The 24,185-nt window shown below is 34.1% G+C and overlaps 2 protein-coding genes across 3 annotated transcripts in view; one reads left to right on the forward strand and one right to left on the reverse strand.

Moving 5' to 3' along the window:
- Pxn (Peroxidasin) overlaps positions 1 to 24,185 on the forward strand; it is an 899,909-nt gene that overhangs the window by 860,538 nt on the left and 15,186 nt on the right. For both annotated transcript variants that reach the window (XM_081765474.1, XM_081765473.1), the window contains exons 17-21: positions 284 to 491; positions 2,502 to 2,694; positions 18,332 to 19,214; positions 20,421 to 20,538; positions 23,880 to 24,091. In XM_081765474.1, the coding sequence (XP_081621600.1) occupies positions 284 to 491; positions 2,502 to 2,694; positions 18,332 to 19,214; positions 20,421 to 20,538; positions 23,880 to 24,091 (1,614 nt within the window). The remainder of the gene's footprint in view (positions 1 to 283; positions 492 to 2,501; positions 2,695 to 18,331; positions 19,215 to 20,420; positions 20,539 to 23,879; positions 24,092 to 24,185) is intronic.
- The window catches only part of LOC145690519 (acyl-coenzyme A thioesterase 13-like), a 95,515-nt gene continuing 71,896 nt past the window's right edge, over positions 567 to 24,185 (reverse strand). Inside the window, exon 4 of the mRNA XM_081765477.1 lies at positions 567 to 982. Coding sequence (XP_081621603.1) covers positions 966 to 982 — 17 coding nt within the window. The 3' untranslated portion in view covers positions 567 to 965. The remainder of the gene's footprint in view (positions 983 to 24,185) is intronic.

Genomic DNA, 24,185 nt, shown 5'->3' on the forward strand with positions numbered 1-24,185 from the left:
AGTCATGTGCTAACCTGAAAACATTGTTTCAACAACCCTCCCCCAGCACCAAAAATCCGAAACATAATAATCATTTATTTTCTTGGCGGATTTAGAAAATGAATATCTTGCTTGTATTGTGTTACGTTTTTAAGTATATCGCTAAGATCTTTTTAAAATGTTTCTAATAAAAACCTTAACATTTTAATAACGTTTGTTAGGTCGACTTTCTTTAGAAAATAAGTTCGATATTTTTTATTTATGTAGTTATTTTATAACCTCTGTTAATATTTCTATTTATCAGGTTGGACTAAAAGTGTTAAATACTTTGGCTACTCGAAACCCAGTGCACGACTTGTATCGAGCAGACTGATCACAACGGACGAAGTAACTCCGGATGATCATTGTTCTCATATGCTAATGCAATGGGGACAATTCCTAGATCATGATTTGGACCATGCAATTCCTTCCGTCAGCAGTGAAAGCTTCAATGACGGAGTAGATTGTAGCAGGTAAACTCTTCGTATACAGCAATCAAGAATAGTTAATACTGATCTCAGTCTCATTGTTATTCTTTTTCAAGTCGCATTTAACTGACTTTGAGACATTTTCTGTCCACGAATTTATATTATTTGTGAAACTTGTTGATTATTATACGTAGTCGAAAATAAAAAGAAAAGAACGAATTGGACGATTTATACAAGATATCCGTGTATTAGTGTTACAATTTCTATCTTAAAAATGCTAATGTTGTTATAGATAGAACTAATCAAGTTTTGATTACTACATACATCGCTTATAAGTACTGAACATGTAATGTTTTTGCTTGATAATGTCCTGAAAAGTTCACACAATTGAGAATGACAGTTCTGAACGCTTGACAATGTGTTTATTGCGTGTTCTAAGGGGTCTGCCGCAATGAAGTTTAGTGTTTCCTTCTGTTTGCAGAAAGTCTTTGATCCCAAATATGACTATATGTATCACTTTCACTGTGTGTAGCGTTCTGAAAAAAAAAAAAAAAAAAAAAAAAAAAAAAAAAAAAAAAAAACTAATATAAATCTGAAAGAATTTTACATGAAAAACATAGTATCTAATCTAAGACAAGAAAGTATAAAATATTTACATATACTATTGCTTCATCCTTCCTAGATATACGAATTAGTACGAATCATAATTATGTGTAGGTTATCAGGTAGCTATATTCAGTCTTATATTCACCAAGCCCAGTGGTTAATTAGTATTTGCATCTGAAGAAACATTCATAGCGTTTATTTCAAAAGATTTGGAAAGAAACTTTATAGTTTTATATGTTATACTTAACAAGTAATATAATAGCTGTTGATAGAAATAAAGAGATCAAATAATTTGGACTGAAGCTGGAGGATTTTTGCCGAACTTTTTCGAAGTCTTACTATTAACAGACATAGACACCAATGATATATTGAAGACACAGAATTAATTTAAATATTATTTAGTCCAATGAAAAAAAAAAAAAAATACAAGATGGTACGTAGCATTTTATTTTTCCTTGATCTGAAAATTCTACTAGTAAAGTCTGGTTCGTAGACTAACTACTGAGGAAAAAAAATATGTGAGTAGAAGAACGGCATTAACAACAAGAAAAGATTTCAGAAAACAAGTCCACTTTTCTTAGCTTTGTTTTTTTTTTCCGAACTATAACTACTCCAATGTATTTACTGGTGAAAGGTATAGGATTGAATATTTAATGTTTTAAAAAGATGTAAACAGCTTACCTTACTTTCTTATAATGAAGTTTAACACATATCTTTTCAAGGCTTCGCTCACTTATTTGGTGGTATTCTTTCAGTTGCGCCGGTAAACGTATTCTATTGATAGTATTTTCCATTCTGAAAGATCCCGTAACTCAGATTTATACAAATCATTTGTGAAACGCTGTTCTGTCTCATAAAGGTTTTCGTCAAGAACACATAAACGAATTTTTCATCATGACTTAAAAGTGTAAATTTACATAGGATTTATTTTTTTATTTATTTCATCTGAGTTACGAGATTTTGTAGAATGAAAAATTCCATCAACATATAATATATTTAGAAGTAAAGCTGAAAACCTCACACAAAAGAAGCAAGTGAAGCCTTAAAACAGCACGTGTTAAAATTCACTATAAGGATATAAGGTATTTTATTAATTACTTCAATGTATTTAAAAATTTGAATGTGATAACACTCTTGTGTAGCGAATGGTTAATGCACATTCATTTTGGTGTGCATTTGGTGTGATTGATTTCTGTGGGAATTAGAATTTTTGATATTGATCCAGCATTCTGAGGCTAATTGGAATTAAGAGGTATCAAAATCCGATCTAGATAGAAAGCCAAAAATAATGTAGGGAGCTGACCACGCTGACCACTCATCACCCACTTCAACGCAGCATCTGACCGGCCATAGATATTTGTGGACTGTAGCACCAGACACTTTCATTGTATATTGACACTTTCATTGTTATCCGTTTCAAAATACCAGTAACAAAAATTTTAATTCTAGGACGTGTGACTTGACTGCTCCGTGCTTTCCAATAGAAATTCCTCCAAATGATTCTCGAGTAAGGAATCGTCGATGTATGGAGTTTACAAGAAGTAGTGCCATTTGTGGTTCCGGATACACATCTGTGTTTTTCAATACTGTTCTTCCACGGGAGCAAATAAACCAGCTGACTGCTTATATCGATGGATCACAGGTAAAAAGAATTTTGTTATTTAACATATATTATCTACTGTATGTTTCTTGATTTTACCTTGTTCCAAAATGCATAAGTTTCGTCTAATTGAGTACGCAGAATGTCATCAAGGAAGGAGGATGGAGTTCAAGCACTCAATGGAGAATTCCCTAGTATACTAAAAATTGCAAAAGTAAAACCAATATATAAAAATGGCGACAAATCAGCGCTTACAAATTATAGGCCTATTTCACTCCTCTCAACTTTCTCAAAAATTCCAGAAACCACAGCAATGAGTGTCCGAGTAGCACATTTTTTACTCAAATATGATACAATAACAGACGACGGAAGCTGCAATATAAAATTTCCTAGAAATTGTACATAAAAGTCTAGATAGTAAGGAGAAATGTATAGGTGTCTTCCTTGATCTTTCCACAGCATTTGACTTAGTGTCACATAAAAATCTTCTTTCAAAGCGTCAAGATTATGGAAAAATGAAATGAAATGAAATCTTTAAGTTTAACGTCCCACGGTTATGCCGGTTAGGCTAAAGGAGACGGTGATAATGAGAAATGAGTGAAATGGTGGAATGAAAAAAGTAGGAGGAAACGGGAGAACCCCGAGAAAACCCACGAGCACGGTGTTTGTCCACCACAAAATCCACACGGCGCGTGCTGGGATCGAACCAGGGACCCCAAGCAGCGGAGGTGAACGCTCTACCACTGAGCCACCGCGCCCCATTCAAGATTATGGAATAAGAGGCATTGCGTACAAATGGTTTCAATCGTATTTGGAAAATCGGCAGCAAGTAGTAGAAATTAAATACAATAATAACAGAGAAACAAACCAAACTACATACCACATATCGGAGAAACAAGAAATATCATGTGGAGTGCCTCAAGGATCCTTATTAGGTCCGTTATTATTTTTGATATACATTAACAACCTACCAAGTAATGTTGCTCCAGCAGAACTATCACTTTATGCAGATGATGCTAATATTATAGTAAAAGGGAAAACAAATGAGGAAGTTAAAGGTAGTGCAAACGAAATCCTCTGTAAACTATCTCACTGGATTCTAGAAAATACATTTAAATTAAACATTGAAAAGACGCATGCAATCAATTTTCATCATCTGCGCAACAAACGCACAGCCGTGAATATTTTAATTGAAAATAACGAAATAGACCATGTGAACTCAACTAAATTCTTAGGAATTTGGATAGATAAAATTTTTTCCTGGGATGTGCATATAACAAAGCTTAGTAAGAAATTAAGTCAATTTTTTCACAATTAAAGTACTTTAAAATGTGTTAAAAGATTCTACTTTAAAAAAAAAATACCTTGGATTATTCCAGTAGAATTTAACATATGGCATTATATTTTGAGGAATCCACAGAAAGCCAAAGTAATTTTTACAATACAGAAACGAATAATGAGAATGATGGCAACTGCTAAACCGAAAGATCACTGCAAACCAATATTTAAAAAACTTCGTATACTTCGAGTACCATGTTTGTATATCTTAAATTTACTGATATTTGTAAAGAAACACCTTACGCGAGTAGAACAAAAACATAATTATGATACAAGAAACAAACGAAACTTTTCCATTGTAGAACATATAACTGTATTATATGAAAAAGGGTGTAAATATGCGGGTATCATGCTATACAATAAACTTCCCAAAAATATAAAGACTCAGGATTCTATTGCTAAATTTAAAAAAGGACTTCAGAATTTTTACTACAACATTGCTTTTACTCGGTAGAGGAATACATGAATAGCTAACTGAAAAAATATCTATGATCTAATTAAATCAGTGTCACTACTTGTCTTTAGGATTAGATATATATGGAAGGATTTCTACATGCACTGCAAGTAATAATTACTTATTGTCAGGGATGTAATGGAGGGTATACGGCGTATACCCACCTCTAATTTTTGGAAACTACCGTATAGCCACCTAAAATTTAAGAAGTACGCGGGTATTCGCTACATTCGATCAATAGTATACTCACTTCATTGTACAAACAACAACTGCTTTCCATGTACTTTATTTCAAAACAAAAAATCTCACTAAACAGATGGTCGTCAGGCTGTTACCGCGAATGATGTCTAGATTCTTTTAAAATATTTGCGTTTTCGGGGCATGAGAATCAAATTTTCTGAGAATCTCTTCTAAAAGAAAAACAGCGCTCTGAGCATGCAGTGATTTTTCCTCAAGATGTCACATGCATTGTCCCTACCTTCCAAATTCCAAATTCAATTTAAAGTCTGTCGATTAGATACAATTTGAGCAAGGCAATATGCGATGGAACCAGTTCCTTTCTAATCGCGGAAAGAGGTTCCGAAAAAAATGTGGTCTTTACTTTAAGAGTTAAGAGGAAATTAAATAAATATATTTGTGCCAAGAAATCGTTGGCCTCCACAAAAATAACAAAACATCGGTCGGTCTAGTTTGAAGCATTCACAGTCGTTCCCAATACAACAGCGAACCTCGGATTAGTACTGCTCATTTGTAGCCGCAATTAACATCAAAGAAAGAGCGGTTGATTTCGATAAATACTCAGCAGCTAGTACTACCAGAAGTTTATCCTCAACCTACTGAACAAAAAAAGGGGGTAAAACATTTTTCTTCGTTGTTTCATTTTCTTTCAGATAAAAAAGAAAATTGAGGAAGGGGTAGAAAACAAAAGTCAGGAAAGACTTGTAGCGTATGAGCATGTCACAGCAATCTTTGATCATTTCGATACAACCGTTACTTCGAAAATATTTGCTTAGTAGTTTTTAACCCTTTGGAGATTTACGGCACGAATCGATACCATGGAATAGTGTTGTGTTTAAACGCTTATTAAGCTCATATAACACGTATTGAACCTTTCTTTTTTTATTGGTCAAGTCAAGCATGTACCAAAGAGCACACCAGATGCGTTTCGCAATCGGATGGTAAACTTCGCGGTGCCAAGTGGGGACGGAGGGGTGTAACTTTTTCTTTTTTCTTACGGGAAATTAAAAAAAAAATAGTTTTCAATATATCAAGATTAAAATTTTGCATAGGATTGTGTGCACCTTTGAATATTTCTCTCTCTCTTTTTTTTAATACCTACTTGAACCCGGTTCTTTTAGGAAATACTTTTAGGAGGAGAGCATTTTTTGTCGTTATCTATTTTTCCTTTTTCCCCAGGGTGCGTATTTATTTTATGTATTTAACAATCACCAGATACAGCTCAGGGGCCATTTTATACTTCATATCTAACAACAACAATTATAATAGAAAGGACTTGGAAAGGTATCGGCCAGGGCCTGTTTAGTAGGTACTATCCCGGCATATGCATGGTAGGACTGAGGAAAACCACAGTCAGGATGGTTAGCAGCGGGAATCGAACCCACGACCTTGAGCTACTTCTCTCGGAAAGATAGTCATTTGTGATGTTTAAAAATCGCTCCTGACGGGAAACCTAAACCTCGAATCGAAATAAATTATTGTACTAAAGTTTTAGATGGGTATACCGATACTACCCGACTCTAACTTCGGCGCTGGTATCAGGGCTTAATTCAACCATAAAATTGGCCTCGAAAATGATCTCCAAGGTGCCTTTGATGTTCGGTCGAAGTGGCTCTTTTGAATCGCTTCTGATAATAAATAACTAAATTTAAAAAACCTAAACATTTAATTGAAAAAAAAAAACTTATCGCACCAAGTTGCAAACACGAAAAATATTCGATCATAACGCCGCCGCGGGCGTCATATGCTTAATTCGGTTTAAATTTGTCTTAAAATTGGCATATGCTTAATTCGGTTTAAATTTGTATTAAAATTGGCATAGACCCGATATGACTCCTTTATACGAATTTGTTGAAGTTTAGTTTTACAGTCATTCAACACCATGACTGTATGCAATATTGTCCTGCATTTTAAGGTGGAATCCCGGAACCATCGTAATGCATTAAAAGCAGCAAAAGAAAGCTTCGTGTCTGAAGATCGCAACAAAGACTAGATTTAAACTTATGACAGTTGTATAACCTAAGTTTATTTCTGCTTTTCGGAAATATCTAAAATTCTAAGTTCTAGGTGTGGTAGTTGATGAAAACAGCTTGTCTTCGTATTATTGTATTATTTGTCTATTCTTTATACTTAGCTATTAACGCTTCAAGTAATTATTTGCTCATTGGGACATAGCTGTAATAGTTTTAATTGAATAGTTGACTGACACAGTAGCCTAAGTACCAACAGCAATAAGGCCGATATTAGTATTAATACCGATACTAATTTCGACATTATTGCTGTTGGTACTTAGGATAATGGGTCACTCAATCTATCAATTCTAAAACGGTCGAGCGGCAACGAAACCAAAATTAAACTTTTTCTATTTTAATGCAATTATGACCCGACAAAATAAAGCTAAATTCATTCTCCGAGCAAAAGAACAACAACTAAACACAATTTGGGAGAGAGAGAAAGAGAGGGGTTGTAAGCTGCAGAACGGACAAACTACAGATTGAGGGCGATTAATTTCTTCTTGGTTATGGCTCTGATTATCACAACAGCCAGTAGGCTGTGGTTCGCGTCCGATTTACAATGTTAAAATTCAAAATTTCAATCTTAAATTACTCCAAATGTACTCAACATTTTAACTCAAACGAGATATGTGTATTTCTGTGTACATTAAATACATCCTATGAAAGTGTCATAGTGATAGATAGGAGCAAAGGAATGAGCAAGGTGGCGGAAACAACATTGGTTTAAGTCATTTTTTTTCTTTTTATAATTATCAGTCATACAAGTACAACCACTTCTACAGCCTGACATACTTAACGCAGAGAGATAAATAAGGTATTAAATTAATCTGTAACATTATTGGTAATCTTTTTCTTAGTCTCTGTTGATAGGTTAAGTGGTTCGGTAGCTGTTCTCGAAAACATAGCTCTCCATTCAGAATTATCTTGTTACTTTATATACATATCCTGTTTGTTATGCAACCGATACGCGCAGAGCCAGTGTCAGTTGCCTGTAAGCAAGGATATTTCATAACTTTCTTATGAACTTTGAACTTTAAATCTTAATAGTGCAAAGACTAATAGTATTGAAACAATCGATATATATATATCTAATGTGTATGTGTGTGACAAGGGATGGAGCGTATACCCACCAAAAAAATTAGCATTACATCACTGCTTATTGTAACTTTATTTGTAATAATGATATCATCCAAAATGTAACCATAATTAGTAACTGAATGTACTCCCATGCGCAAAAAAAATTGCGCGTATACTGTAACTCAAGATTTTTCGCATTTATTCCATTTTCCTTACGTTTATGGGTAAAATTCAGTTATTAGTATGTGGAGATAATAGAATGCAATCCATCTAAGGAGATATTTCCAAAATATATAATAAAATAATAAAAATATAAGCAAAAAACAAAATTATGCTCGGTTTTGTGTATACTGGCAACGATGATTTCTAGGGATTTTTTCAGTAGCAGATCACAATTGCGGAGGGAATTCAGTAGGGGAATCGAGAAGTTGGATCAAGGAAATGATAGTGGACTAAAATGTTGCATTTATTGGTTAAAACCTAGTGTGTAGATTGCCTGCCAAATATAAATTAGCTTCTGTAACTAAGATGTCGTACGAAAATATAGAATTAAACAGAAAAACTCTTATCTTAAGGTTCGAAGCGATACGCACCATGGTTATGAAGATTATTTCTTTAAAAAAAGGAGCCAACACAACGTAGCCTCCGTGGTTAGGTGGGTAGAGTAGCGGAGTGGTAGTTATTTTATTATTTTGACAGCACATCGAATCCCATCCCATCCCATCCCATTTCTTTTTCTTTTCTTTCTTTCTTTCTTCCTTTTTTTTTTTTTTTTTTTTTTACAAAACATTATAATTTTGATGTTAATAAGAACCGAAGCAATATAATAAGGACAACTTACTGATATTTTGCTGTAATGACGTATTTATCCAGGATTAGAGAACTATTGTTAATAGCTATTGGTTTCTGTTCATGTTGTTGTATAGTTTCTCTCATCCTGTTTTCTTGGGGAAAAAACAATTTTGTCTCCAACGAAGTGTGAAGGATATATACGGACAGAAAAAGACATCTTAGTACCAAACGTGATTTATCGTGATGAAGTGGACTAGTTTGCCATTAATAAAAAGAAAAAAATTGAAGTTGGCTTTTCTTTAGGTTTTAGCTTAAAAAAATTTTTTTTTTCTTTATAAGACTATACTTTATGAGGCAAGGTGTGTGATCATACAAACAAATTTAGCTAGGGAGTGAAAGATAATTGTTTATACAAACATTTTACAGGTTTAGGTGCGTGAAACACCAATACACCATGGTCTCGCTTATCCGACCATCCTTTGTTCCACATACCATATGATCCGATATATCATTGCAAATAGCACCAATCGGCAAGAAGATCTGCAAGTTGTGGTCTTAATCTATTTTTCATGCTGTGGAGTCTATCGCCTAGCGCGCCCGTCTACACCTTGACTCATACGTCTATCATTCAGTGCAGACACGTATCCAGGTTTTCTATTCGGAGGGGGCCCAACACGAATCCTCGTAAGCACGTAATTCTAATGTTTTTAAATATCAATAATAATAATAATAATAATAATAATAATAATAATAATAATAATAATAATAATAATAATAATAATAATAATGCAACAGTTCTGTACCTCTCTTAAACTTTTTCCTACTTTTCATTTATAAACCGGTTTATTTTGGAAACTGCATTATAGCACAAACAAAATGAAACATATTTTCGAGAGAAATGTAACTAAAGAAAACTGTCTGCTACGTATATCACATAACAAAAATAGCAAGAAGACATGGAGTGTATCGTTCTAATATATTAAAGTTAAAAACAGAACGGAAACGAAATGTTAATCCTATTTAAAACTGTTCTTTAATTCCACCTGGTCAATGGCGTATTTACGATTTTGTTTCGGGAGGGGCTTTGCTAACTTTCAGGGGGGGCTTTGCCTGGAAATGTGAAAATTCTGCAAGATATTTCATTTACTTTACTATACTAAGTAAGATTTCGTGGGGGGCTTAAGCCCGGAAGCCACCCCCCTAAATACGCCACTGCACCTGGTATAATGGCATTATGATATGTTCTTAGAATTATAACAAGACAACAGCACATTGCCCAAAGTTTGGACACTGACTACTAGTAAACTGATATAAAAGAACCTCAAAAGGGTAAAGGCAAGTTTATTAAAAAGTGCTTGAGTTTCGGAGAGAGACAGCTCTCAGGCTCTCACGCTGAATACGTCCCTGATTCAGTGCAGTGCAGTTATTTGTTATAAAACATTATTATTAGATGCGTAATATGTAAAATTATATCATAAGTTTTAATTTTAATAGGTCTTTTCTTAACACATCCATATTATCCAGCGTTCTGCCTGCCTGTTTATGTCGGATAAGCGAAACTCTACTGTATTTCCAAAGCTAGCATAAACATGAACTAGAATTGTATCGTCCTAGAACAGACAATAGTCTGAAATGCTTATATTAAAAGGCTGGAATAAAAAAAGCATAAGTACTGATTTGGAAGCGTGAGAACAAATTAAAAACAATTCAATATATTTCCTAGGTATCAGATTATCATCTTATTATGTCGATGTGTATTCTTTTTTAAACATAGTTTTAAAAGTTATACCATTCGCAATATTCCTGAGGAAATCGAAAGAAAAACTCCTTGTGCCTCTTATGGCAAAGCGGCTTAAGTGCATGGTCCGAAACCGATTCGCACGTTAAGGTATAGATAAAGTTCCCGTACTTCAAAAATGTAAATCCGGGACGCTACTAAATTACGAGAATCTTTGAAATGCTTAAAACTGAAAGAAGTGTTGAATACTAATTTACTTTCCTCCATTAGATAGAGTTGTTCAAGTATTACGTTATCACATTTTTATTCATTTCACTAGATCTTCCAAGGACGCCAATTTCTCTTTAAATTTATGGGGGAGGGCATTCAAATGCAGAAGATATATATATGAGAATTTTAAGACAAATTACACTCAAATAATGCCAAATATTGTATATTCATAAATACAAAGGAGGCCTACATGAGCTTTGAGCGGGCCCGGCCCCCCAGGATCGGCGCCCTTGCCTTCTTCCTAGTTAAGCAAACGTAAGCAGATGATTTACCCCCTCCCCCTGGTAAGCAAAATTGTTTTTTTTTTTTTTTTCTCAAGTTCTGTTGTGTTTCGTGAAATAACAGCAGGAATTTCCTGATTACTTAACCATCTAAATGAATGTTTTCACTTAGAGCCATCCCGTCGATTCGCGTTGCCTAGGACTAAAATAAATTAAGGGTCAATAATGAATATGAGACTTCAATATCAAACATGAAGAGACATGTGGATCGGAGATCTGTCTTTGTTCCAACTTTGATTTTTCCAAATCCATGATGGGAAATTATATTATGAGTACAATTTTCGAAATTAATAGTATACAATCGTAAAAATATCTTACAAAACGATGGTTTATTGCAAAATACTTTGACTCAAAGAATAAATTACAAGTAATAAACTTGTTACTTTTCCTGAAGAGTCTAAGTCGTGAATGAGACGGAAGCTGTCGAGCGTAGTGCTTGGAACGATTGCCTCACTTGTTCTACCTTCCCGTGGCGCAGCCTTGATTCGACTTGATCCTAAACGGATTATTCAGAAGTCGAATTCGGAAGATGTTTCCCATTTTTCCAAAACAGTCTTGGTCGATTACAATCTGCCTCACTCGTGAGGGGACAATCCCATGCCGTAAGCGTCCGTGGACCACCGATAGGCAACTAGTGACATGTCCCCAAAAATTGGCGGTCCCGCAGCCAAAAATTGGTCCCACTTCCGTTTTGAAAATTATTCCACCACCGGCAGAGAAGCGACGGAACGCCAACGAACCACAAAATTATTCCCCTAAAATACGTTAAATCGCCTATATGCGTAATTTCTTTGCATCAAGATGAGTCTAAAAACATTTAAAAAAAAATAAAACGAAAGTGCCCTGAGCTGGGTGTGAACCATCAACCTTAGGGTTGCTAATTGCGTGTTCTTCGGAATTCGTCACGGAGGCGATTATGAAGACACAGCTTGTAGAGTGATAAATCATTGAAGTCTTTTTAATATTTCTAATCAGAGTGCTTCTTTAGCCGTGTATATTTGAAGACAACTGTTCGGAATCAAATCAAATGCACTCGTCATGTAATTTTATAACAAAATGGCAAGCGTCTATTTACTTTTTTCATAGTTCTCCCATATTCACTTGCTAGTGATCGGCGACAGTTGCCAACTAAATTCATACAATTATACGCACCCACCTCAAGATTTTTCACTTCATGATGTAAAGCCAGGAGTTACTCTTGACCCGGAGCTCAAATATTGTCCTTATAATAACAATTCGTCAGGGAAAAATAATATATAATAATAACCGCATGCACATGACTGGCGATAGTTCATGTTGGTCTCTTTACTATTCTCCGTGACAAATCAAACGAGCGCGGACCAAAATGAAGTCCTCGTTCTTACGTTGTGGTAACTTCAATACCCCCGATTCTAGATATCTGCTTCGACTCGACGAATCCCTGCCACTAGTGGCACGCTAGCGGCAATCCTTCGACGCGTCGCTATATCGACAATCGCCATTTACCGGCAAGTGAGCCACTAGAAGTTGGCGACGTTTACGGCATGGGGAAGCTAATAAACAAACAAACAAACAAACAATAATAATAATAATAATAATAATAATAATAATAATAATAATAATAATAATAATAATAATAATAAATTTAAAGCCTTATAAAAAGTTTTCTGAAAAGTTACATCCAGCAAAATCATTTGTTGGTATTCCAGAACTGTGAATTCACCTTTATTCATAATTTACTTCTATCGTAGTTTTGATATGAGAATGATATGTCTGAAACTAACACAGGTCATTAATACTTTTTTTTTTTTTTTTTTTTTTTTTTTTTTGCTTTACTCAGATTTAGCAGTTTTACTTAACAGTCAGTCAATTTGGATCTGTGATATCAGAGTTTTAGAGCTTTCCTTAATTTTTTCATTTCTAAAAAAGTTGGCAACTAACACCATTAACGCATCTCTTTCGATATTTCCATATGCAATGGCTTGGTCACTCCCAGTATATTTAAAACAATAAAATATTTACGGTGTCTTACTCCATTAATCCGAACTACATTTTATATCCAACAACTCTGTGCATTTTCCCTTAAATCTGCAAACTTTCTACTAGGTTAAAACTCAGTATTTTCTATTTTCTTCCTTTCTTGCTAAAAGGAAAGTGTTCTTTAGACAACCTGGAATGATGACTCTATACTACATTATGTTGCATAGGGCATTTTATGTAGCATATCATTTGACAGTTGGACACTTTCTTTTTATATTGAAAGCAACAGGGATTAAGTCCTTCTACACTTATATGATAAGCAAACACATTCTTTTTGATTAATGCACTAGGTCCAGAGAGTTTTTAATTTAAGATAATAATAATAATAATAATAATAATAATAATAATAATAATAATAATAATTATTATTATTATTATATTATTATTATATTATTATTATATTATTATTATTATTATTATTATTATTATTATTATTATTATTATTATTTTATTGACTTAGGTTTTCCTGAATATTAAGCAATATTTCACAAAAAGCTGGTATTTTTAAACAAATGTGTTCGATATCAAGTTTTCATAAAAGTAGTCACTCTCTCCTATAAATAATTTCAGAGGGGCCGCGGTGGCTCAGTGATAAAGCGTTAACCTTTGGTGCATGGGATCCTTGGTTCGACCCCAGCTCGCACCAAGTGAATTTTGTGGTGGAGAAACACCATGTGCATGGGTTTTCTCGGAGTTCTTCCGTTTTCTCCCACTTTTTTCATTCCACCATTGCATTCATTTCTCATCATCACCGTGTCCTTTAGCCTAGCCGGTATAACCGTGGGTCGTAAAACTTAACGATTTGATTTCAAATAATTCCAATCCAAACAGTTGCAGGAAGTATGTCCAATAAAACAAACCACTCTATAAAATTCTGAGTATTATTATTTTTTATATATACAATTCTAGCGGACCTTATTTCTAAATCGAAGGGTAAGAAGACTAAATTCACTCTCTTATTATTATAAATTCATTTCAATTGAAGCAGTTAAAATAGTTGGGAAAAATTAGAAAGCCATACCCTATATTCCAGTGTGCCACAACCGGATAACGTGGCACACTGGCGTGCCCAGCAAAATGAACAGTGTGACGCAAACTTTTACCTATTATTTACAAGAATATTTGTCGAGTTTATTTTATTTATTATTATGAACGATTTTTCCACGGATCAGCTCTCTGTATACAATTAAACAAGCAAGTATCACATTGAGGGAATGAGTGTGATTATTTACTTTAATAGTAATAGAAATGTATATATATATACATATATATATATATATATATATATATATATATATATATATATATATATATATATATATATATATATACATATATTGTATTTTCTACCGGGAATAACTGCATCCGGTCTAGAAAGCTGGGACTAACAACAAAGGAACCCGATGTGCTAAACACACACCACCTACGCACTTCAATACACCAACGAAGGTGCAGACTATTCATGAATTAAAGTCTCTCACCCAATGTATTCTCCTAACATGTCTCCCAGCGATTACAACATTTTTTGGTATCTCAATCACTTCCTAGTAGGATAGGTTTACCTAGAGACCACTGATTAACCTGGTATTGGATGTTTCACTTTCTTACCTTTGGAGTTGACAGTCATCGGTTGGACAATCTCACACGCAAATATCTAATATTAACAACGTTTCTTCTATAATTTCGTAATATTGTATTATTTCTTTGTATTATTTATTAGGTTGGTTAGGCTTGTTTCAACACTTTTCTCTTTGCACCTACTTATTACCTATACCTTAACGTTGGATAAAAATACACTAGCTCTCACCGGGAATCAAATCCAGAACCAATGGACTTGAACCATTTGGCAACAACAAGGCACATTTAAATAGAAGTTTCGATTTTGTTAGGAAAATTGTGATTAGGTGTAACATTTAAAAATATATTTAAGAATGGGTACGGATGAAACGCACTGAATTTTCTCGCTCGAATTTCTTAAACTGACTCGCTATTACTGAAACATTTATTTGGGAAATGCGAATAAAATAATGTGTTTTTGGAAAACTTTGTTCGAAGCAACTTATGTCCAAAAGTAAAGTACCCATTGGTCATATTTCTGTTAGAAATAACTTATGCCATATATTAGAATTATTAAGGAAATAATTGTATGTGAACTATGAGCAAAAGCGTCCGAGTACTTTCTGAGAAATCGTCAAAAAAAGTCATCCCCAAGAATAAAATATCCCTTGTGTATCTTTTCAGGACAAACGAGTTATGCTATTTATGAAATACGAACAAAATTGCCTGAGTCGTTCTCCACAAAATCGTAGGGTAAATCTTACTCCGAAAAGTACTATACCACTTCTAGCTTTTTAGGATGATGGAATTATGCCGTATCGTTAGGTTATTTATGTGACATTTATTTATGAAATATGAACAAAATTGGGTCAGGCGCTAATGGGGAAATCGTCGAAGAGTAGGCTAAACTACCCTTCTGAATGTTTACAGGACGAACGAGTTGTGTCATATTGTTAGGTTATTAATGATACATTTATTTATAAAATGTGATTGAGAAAATTGTTCGATAAAACGCATCCCATACAGTAAATTACATCTTACGTATTTTTTCAGAGCAATGATTCAAACTATATTTGTTAAAAAATAAGCAAAATCTTTACAGCTATTTTTGAAACAATTTAATTATTTTAAATTTTCATCCTTCAGTAAACTACCCTTATTTTTATGTGTCGGAGGATATAGAATTCGAAGCGATAAAGTGTTATAAAACCTTCATGTCTAGACTTAGGTCCAGATACGTCGAACAGTATGGCCTCTATTTGAATGCATGTAAAAGCATGACGAACCGACAAACGAACAGATGGACAGACATCAAAATCACTTTTTCGATATGTGAGGGCGTGAAACTTGAATTCATTGAAATCTCGAATTCGATTTTTATCACTATTACTACAATTTCTTCTTTCGTCGCTTGAACGTGAAAAAGAATAGGAATACAACGACACGTAAGGTGATAATTTGTAATTCCCAAAATTTAATGAGTTACGTTTAATGTGTTGCCATGCTAGAAAAAAAAAGCTTATGCCTGTTTGTTATATCATTTTAATATCAGTTTTTCATGCTACTATATAATGTAGAAATATGGTATGATTATCGTTCATGTTCATTCTATATTTGGAAATATTCGTGTTCCGTATACATAGATCTGTATAATTTAGTTACGTTCAACGAAAGCATTCTTGCACTTGTGGATATGAAAAAAAAAAAGAGAGAGAGTCAATACTCTAAAAAGCAAAAAACAAGCACACACACACACACACACACACACACACACATAAACGATCATTTAACATCAGGTCGATGTAACAAGGGGTAAGACTGGACAGACTTTCAAGGTCGCGTATGTTCTTCCTGACACACAAACCCGAAGTGAGTTGTCTGCTGTTCAAGAACGGGAAGTAACATGCAAGACTATAAACTGAAAACAATAACTGTTTCCAATAGTACACGTATTCTATAACTGAATAAATACGTCGATTAAAGGATACTACCAATAAATTATTTCCTTATTATATTGTTTCGGTTCTTATTAACATCAAAATTATACACTTCCTATAATGTTTTGTAAAAAAAAAAAAAAAAAAAAAAAAAAGGGATGGGATGGGATTCGATGTGGTGTCAAAATAATAAAATAACTACGACTTCGCCACTCTACCCACCTAACCACGGAGGCTACGTTGTATTGGCTCTTTTTTAAAGAAATAATCTTCATAACCATGGTGCGTATCGCTTCGAACCTTAAGATAAGAGTTTTTCTGTTTAATTCTATATTTTCGTACGACATCTTAGTTACAGAAGCTAATTTATATTTGGCAGGCAATCTACACACTAGGTTTTAACCAATAAATGCAACATTTTAGTCCACTATCGGTTCCTTGATCCAACTTCTCGATTCCCCTACTGAATTCCCTCCGCAATTGTGATCTGCTACTGAAAAAATCCCTAGAAATCATCGTTGCCAGTATACACAAAACCGAGCATAATTTTGTTTTTTGCTTATATTTTTATTATTTTATTATATTTTTTGGAAATATCTCCTTAGATGAATTGCTTTCTATTATCTCCACATACTAATAACTGAATTTTACCCATAAACGTAAGGAAAATGGAATAAATGCGAATAATCTTGAGTTACAGTATACGCGCAATTTTTTTTGCGCATGGGAGTACATAATTTACATTATTATTATTATTTCTTTTTACTTTTGTGTTTATATATAAATGACGTGTCCACTTCGCATGCATTGTAATGCAATGCTAAATGTATGAAAAAAGGACGAAAATAAATACAGTACAATACAATACAATCTCATTCCTTTCAAGATACGAGTAATTTTTCTGTATATATATTAATGTAGTGTTTATTATTCAATAATATCTTGCTCAAGTGAGAGGGTGAAAACCGTGACACCCCCTTTCCGTATGGCACTAGTTTTATCTACTCATATGTATGTAAACCTGTAATAATTTTACGTTGAGATAAAATATAAATTGAAGTAGGAGGAAAGGTTTGATTCATGACATTTTAGTAGCGCATAACCTAAGAACATTTAGTCAAATGTATTACATTAATTTACTGACGAAAAATCTTGATCTAACTACACTCTTTTCTTTTTCTTTTAAATAATGTGAATGAAGGACATAATGTTTCTTTTGATTACATATTTTGTTTCATACTCTTATACAGCAAGATTTAAATATCAGGATATATATTTGTTGCACTTGATTTTGGACCTCGGCATTCAGACTGGATACACGTAAGTTGTGAATGTTAAGTTGGATCGATTGTATAGAAACCAGATAATCCAATCTTATCGTCTGAATACCAATTAACTGACAAAATATTTGTCAGACGCTACTGTCGACACATTTGCATTTCTAGAATAATGTAATTTGTTTTTTTCTTCTATCTTTTGGTAAAAGGTTCTGAAAAATTGTATAAAATCTTAATGCGTAGTTTAAGGATAACACACTGAATTCAATCTATCGTAATTAATTGTCCAGCGTATTTTTCATCTCTGTGCTTGAATGGTTATTCTTCAAGTCCGAAGATATCCCTTTCCTAATGTGTGGGAGAAAAGCGTAGGCAGAGAACTTCCTCCTGGGCTATATCCGTAATGGACTACATCCGAATCCTTAATGCTTTCCGCATTGTTGATTGTACTATCTTCTCTTCTGCTTCTAGGTTGATAGATCTTTAATATATTCCACATCTATAGCAATACCTTCCTAACATGTTCCTAGTTAATCCTAAGTAATTGACAACTTTTTTGGAGTAAAGTATCCGTTGGACAATTACTTGAAGAAATAACCGAATAAAAATATTTAATATGTATTTATTGAAAATTAACAAGATATTGGAATTACTGTTTGTACAATTACTATTAATTTCTCTTTCAAGGTGTATGGTTATACCGAAGATGTGGCACGAGATCTACGAAATCTTACAAATGATTATGGGCTTCTTCGTCACGGTATATTTTCCGAAACAGGCAAACCTCTTCTTCCATTTCACGACAACCAACCTATTGATTGTCGTAGAGACCCACGGGAAAGTGAAATTGGTTGCTTTTTGGCAGGTGATATACGAGCCAATGAACAACTTGGGCTTATTGCAATGCATACTGTTTGGTTCCGTGAGCATAACCGTATCGCTGAACAGCTAAGAAAAATCAATCCACATTGGGATGGAGATATGATTTTCCATGAAGCTCGAAAGATTGTGGGTGCTGAAATGCAACACATTACATACAAGCACTGGTTACCGCATATTTTGGGTCCGAAAGGTATGAAAATGCTTGGAGAATATAAGGGATACAATCCTAATGTCAATCCTGGTATTGCAAACGTATTCGCCACCGCTGCATTCAGGTTCGGCCATTCGCTTATAAATCCCGTACTCCAGAGATTAAATGCAACATTTCAAACAATTCCAGAAGGCGACCTGCCACTTCAGAAAGCGTTTTTCTCACCCTGGAGGCTTGTTGAAGAAGGAGGCATAGACCCACTACTTAGAGGACTTTTTACTATGCCAACAAAATTGAAAACGCCACATCAGGTTCTTAACTCAGAGCTAACAGAACATTTATTCAAAATGGCGCACGTAGTTGCCCTTGATCTTGCTGCAATTAATATACAAAGAGGCCGTGACCATGCTTTGCCAGGCTACAATGATTGGAGACAGTTTTGCAATTTGACAGTGGCTGAAACATTTAGCGATCTCCGATACGAAATCAAGAGTCAAGCTGTGCGAGACAGGCTCCAACAATTATATGGACATCCAGGTTTGTTTTCTTTACTTATCTTTAAAACTTATATACTACATCATGAAAAATACTAGAGTGCTAATTATGAAATATTATAAGTAATAGCTGAAGATCAACATAAGTTAGTGTGTATACAACGATTGTTAGAAGAAAACAAGTTACTATTAAATTGACAACGACATGCATGAGTGAATTCAGTCTCTCTGTTTTCTTTCTTCCTTTCTTTCATAACGAAAACTTACTGCTATGTAGAATATACGTAATGGTACTGTAAAGAAATGCAATAAACAAAAGCCAAAAGAAAGCTCAGAAATTCTTTCTATGTCATAAATTTCGGAATAACAACATTTTTTTCCTCTAGTCTGTTTACAAATATTCCAGATTTTCACAAATTTAAGAATATGACAGTTTAAATTCTATATATGCTAACATTTTTATAGCTATTCATTGTGGATCAAGATTCTTAATGTAGTGCTTTTTGTTAAGAATATGTATTGCACACAGTCCTGAACTTACTTTAGATGTTTCATTAAACTTTGGAACATGTGGCCCCGCGTAACGTAGACCTTCGGCGTGAATGGTCCCGGGTTTGATTCCCGGTAGGAGCACTCGGTCGAAAAAGTGTAAAACGCTTTTTCAGGCCAGCCACCCTGAATGAGGTTTTCCTGGGTTTTCCTCATTTACACCAGGCAAATGCAGGGGTGGTACCTAATTTATAGGTCCTAGGTCGCTTCCTTCCTTCCCCAATCCTTTCTTCCTTCCCTTTCCCCGGATTGTGTGCTCGCCGAGGGACGTCAGCCCTGAAAATGTGACGGGCTAAATGGCCTTAGATGCCGAGAGCCCAGAAATCTAAAACCCTATCCTAAAACTTTGGAACACGCATGCAATTCGTATCAAAAAGAGCAAATTATATTGATTTATTCCAGTATCTAATATATATATATATATTTTTTTACAGAGTATGCAATCAATCATGGTTTTATGGCTTGAATATAGAAGTATTAGTATTTTAGCTCTTAATATTAGATACAGATTTCTCTTTGGAAAATATTCGCACTTGCATTTAACAAACTCACTTATTTTTCCTTGATGCTTCCACTCTTCTTAATTATGAATCTGATGGTTGGGCAGGAGTTAATGAAATATTGGACAAACGAATAAATAAATATAATTTGCTATCCAGAATTAAATTTAAAATAATGATAATATTGTATTATATTGCAGGTAACATTGACATATGGGTAGGCGGTTTACTTGAAGATCAAGAAGATGGAGCTCGAGTTGGTCCCACATTTAGATGTCTTCTTGTTGATCAGTTTAGACGCTTGAGAGACGGAGACAGGTAATATCAAATTCTCGCTCGAAGATCTAGAGCTTTGCGCAACGCTATAATTAACATGTGAAAAAAGAAGACGTTTATATCAACTATTGAATGTGTATCGTGTCATTAAATTCAAGGTCATTATTCAATTACATGTCTGCGATGTTAACGTACTGCTACTAACGATATTTATTTTCCTCTGTCTCTAGCAAATATGCTAATTATTAATTAAACGTACTAGTTGTACAAGACGAGTCAGGATACATAGGAATTTATAGCAAACGTTCAATGGGCACATCTTCAATATCAATGTATGAACGTAAGTGACGTTTCCAGATCTCACGGACCTTCGTCAGAATGTCTGTCATCATATGTGTACACTGCGCAATGCATTTCTTCAGGGGCTGGATATTCTTAATCTTAACTGAGTAAACCAAAAATAATACCCCTCCCCCCCCCCAAAAAAAAAAAAGAATATCTATGTCAAACCCAAAGATCGCAGTAGCCACTTGACGAGACCACGGCGACTGATCCATGCGTCATAAAATTGGACATCCAACAGTTCATAGATCCAATTAACCCGTAATGAGAAGGGGCGCTGTCCTGTTAAAATATTATAGAGAGTGAAAAGAACATTTTTGACATGCTCGGAAATACGTCTTCTTCTAGAAGGTGTTTGTAACTCTCTATAGTAAATGTACCTTCGATGAAAAACGGTCCAATTACTCTATCTACCACATCATGATCTTATTCCCTTGCATAAATTTTGGAAGAATATGTTGAATGAGAATTTGTTTTATTCCAATGCCTCCAGTTTTGTTTCTCTTCCCCATTGAGTAAAGCAAAGCCTCGTCACTGAACAGAACAATTGATACAAAATCAGGGTCCTTATCAATAGTTTCATTTGTCACGGAATTGTACGTGACGGTTAGTGCCATTCTCACTGAGATGCTGCAACATCTAGATCTTGTATAGATGCAGAATGCAGAATGCGATACATCTCGATTGGCTTGCGCTGTATTCTTAGTTGGGTTCTTGATTAGAGCTTCGAACACACTGGTTTAACTATGCACATTTTGAGAATTTGAATGATTTTAGTCTGACTACGTCGTCTTTAATCTTTGTATTATAGTCATGTTTATCAGAATTCTTTTGAAATTCATTTAAGTGTTCCCTAATTGTAGATAATACTTCATATATTTGGATCATTTCATAAATAATGCGCACTGATTTTTTTTTGTGACTTACGCGTTTATTGGTTAGAGAGGATCTCTTTACGAGCCTTCCATATAATCTCCCTGCTTGGTAATGACGGAATGCTAACGTCCAGGTAGCCTCTGTATTCCATCAAGGATATCATCTTTGTGAAACTGTGGAATAGTTCGGGTAACGGCTGCAGAAAGTCTTCCAGACTTGGAAACCGCCGTCCACGCATACGTTGTTTCAACTTTAATTCTGGTCTGGTGGGCTCATGTCCGGACTATAGGGTGCATGAGGTAACATTTCCCAACCGTATTTGCGAAGATTTGTACACACTGCATTAGCGATATGCGGGCGAGAGTTGTAGTGGAGAATCAGTGGATCCTGTACAATTCCTGCAAAATAATGAATCCCTTAAAAACGATAAATCTCGATCCCTTTGAACAATAACATATTTAATTATTTTGTACAAGCACAATCTCATAGTCATTTTAATGTTTTGGGAATTTTGGACTTGTTAAAATAAAACACAGTTTTTATTATTTTTCTCTCTTGCAGAATTCTTAACTTAAAAAAAAAAAAAAAAAAAAAAAAGTTACTTCCCGTATAGCTGAGTGATATTTCATCATCTTGCAGCGTTAGACAAACCTAACGCAACAGTTCATTCACTTTAATTATTCAATACTTGCTGTGAATTAATTGCGTCTTATGCCAATTATTGTGTCTTATTTAATTATGTTAGTAAGACTATTCATGGCTTTGGATTAATTGTTTTAACAAAAGAGACACTGACCAAAGCTTAAAACTTTATTTTAAATTATAATTTGTAACTGTTTCGGATATCTAGCATATCCTTCTTCAGACACGATCGAAATTAATGAAAATACAGACATATATATAAATGTTGTTATAACAGAGTTTAAATTCTTTAACCGTCATATATATATTCATTGTTATAAAAAATTTTTAAATTCTTTTAACAGTCATATATAGAGTCATTGTTGTACTTTTTTATTTTTATTTATTTATTTTTCTTATTTACCGAGGCCTTCAGCCCATCCTATAAGTCTTCGTGTTCACTTTCCAATTAATCACTTCTTTTTATTTTTGGTTCTTATAAGGGCCTTTTATTTTTATTTATTTATTTTATTTTTTTTTATTTTTTGATTTTTATTTATTTATTTATTTATTTATTTATTTTTTCTCTATGTTATTCAAACTTCCTTGCCATGATTCATTAATTGGTAAGCCCCCTGTCCAGTTCATCAGTTTATCTCTTCCTACCTTCTTTATCCAATCCGTTTCTTTCCACTTCCTTATTATCATTCTTTTCTCCATCTCCAATACTTCCGTCTTATCCCAATTAATTGCGTGATTCGTCTCCTTAACATGTTTGTATATGGCATTGGTATCTTTTTTCTTCCTAACATCATCTTCATGTTGTTTTATCCTTTCTTTCATTCTCTTTCCTGTCTCTCCTATATATGACATATCGCAGTCCTCACACCATACCCTGTAAATGACCCCTTCTTCCTCTTCATTAATCTTTTTAGTTCCTTTTCTATTCTTCTTCTTTATTGATCTTAATAAAGTTTCTCCACTCTTTCTATAAGTTCTGACCCCTCCTTTCTTCAATAAATTCTTCAGTTTCTCCGTTTCTTCTCCCATACTTTCTATGCCATGCCATTTTCCAATCTCATCCTCTTCATTCTTCTTTCTCCCTCTCTTCCTCTTCCTGCGTTCTTCTTCCTTCTCTAACTCTTTCTTGCTGTAACCGTTCTTCTCTAACTGTCTGTAGAATTTCTGTATGCTCTCCTTCCTTCCTTCCTCTTCGTCCTCCATCATTTCTATTCTTCTTATCATATTTGATATGAAATTTCTTTTTGTACTCCTATCCACGTCGCTCCTCTCATGGCAGTACACTCCCGCTGAGCACTCTTTCTGGTACCACCTCGTAACCAGGCCTTCTCCTTGTTTTATTATGGTCATGTTACAGTTACAAATTATAATTTAAAATAAAGTTTTAAGCTTTGGTCAGTCTCTCTTTTGTTAAAAAAAAATAATTATGTTGTATATTATTTTAAGCATTTTAGTTTACTTCTTCTTGTTATGTACTATTTGGATACAATTTGGTACATTTTTTTCGTTAATTTTAAAACTAGATTTTGGTATGAAAATCCGTCAACATTCAAACCTGAGCAGCTAACACAAATCAAGCAAGCATCACTAGGAAGGATTCTATGTGATAATGGGGACGACATCCGAGATGTAACACCAGATGTCTTCACTGTACCGCAACGCCAAAATCCAGCATTCCTATCATGTAAAGAAGTGCCACAAATGGATCTCAGATTTTGGACTGAGTGTTGCCACGGTAACAGTATTTCATAACTTTATAATGAGAAATACAGAGAATGATATGTTATGATAAATATTTTTACGACCAATTTTACTATAGTTATTAAATG

Source organism: Thermobia domestica, chromosome 7, assembly GCF_964235325.1.
Source record: "Thermobia domestica chromosome 7, izTheDome1.hap1.1, whole genome shotgun sequence".
NCBI classification, from domain to species: Eukaryota; Metazoa; Arthropoda; class Insecta; order Zygentoma; family Lepismatidae; genus Thermobia; species Thermobia domestica.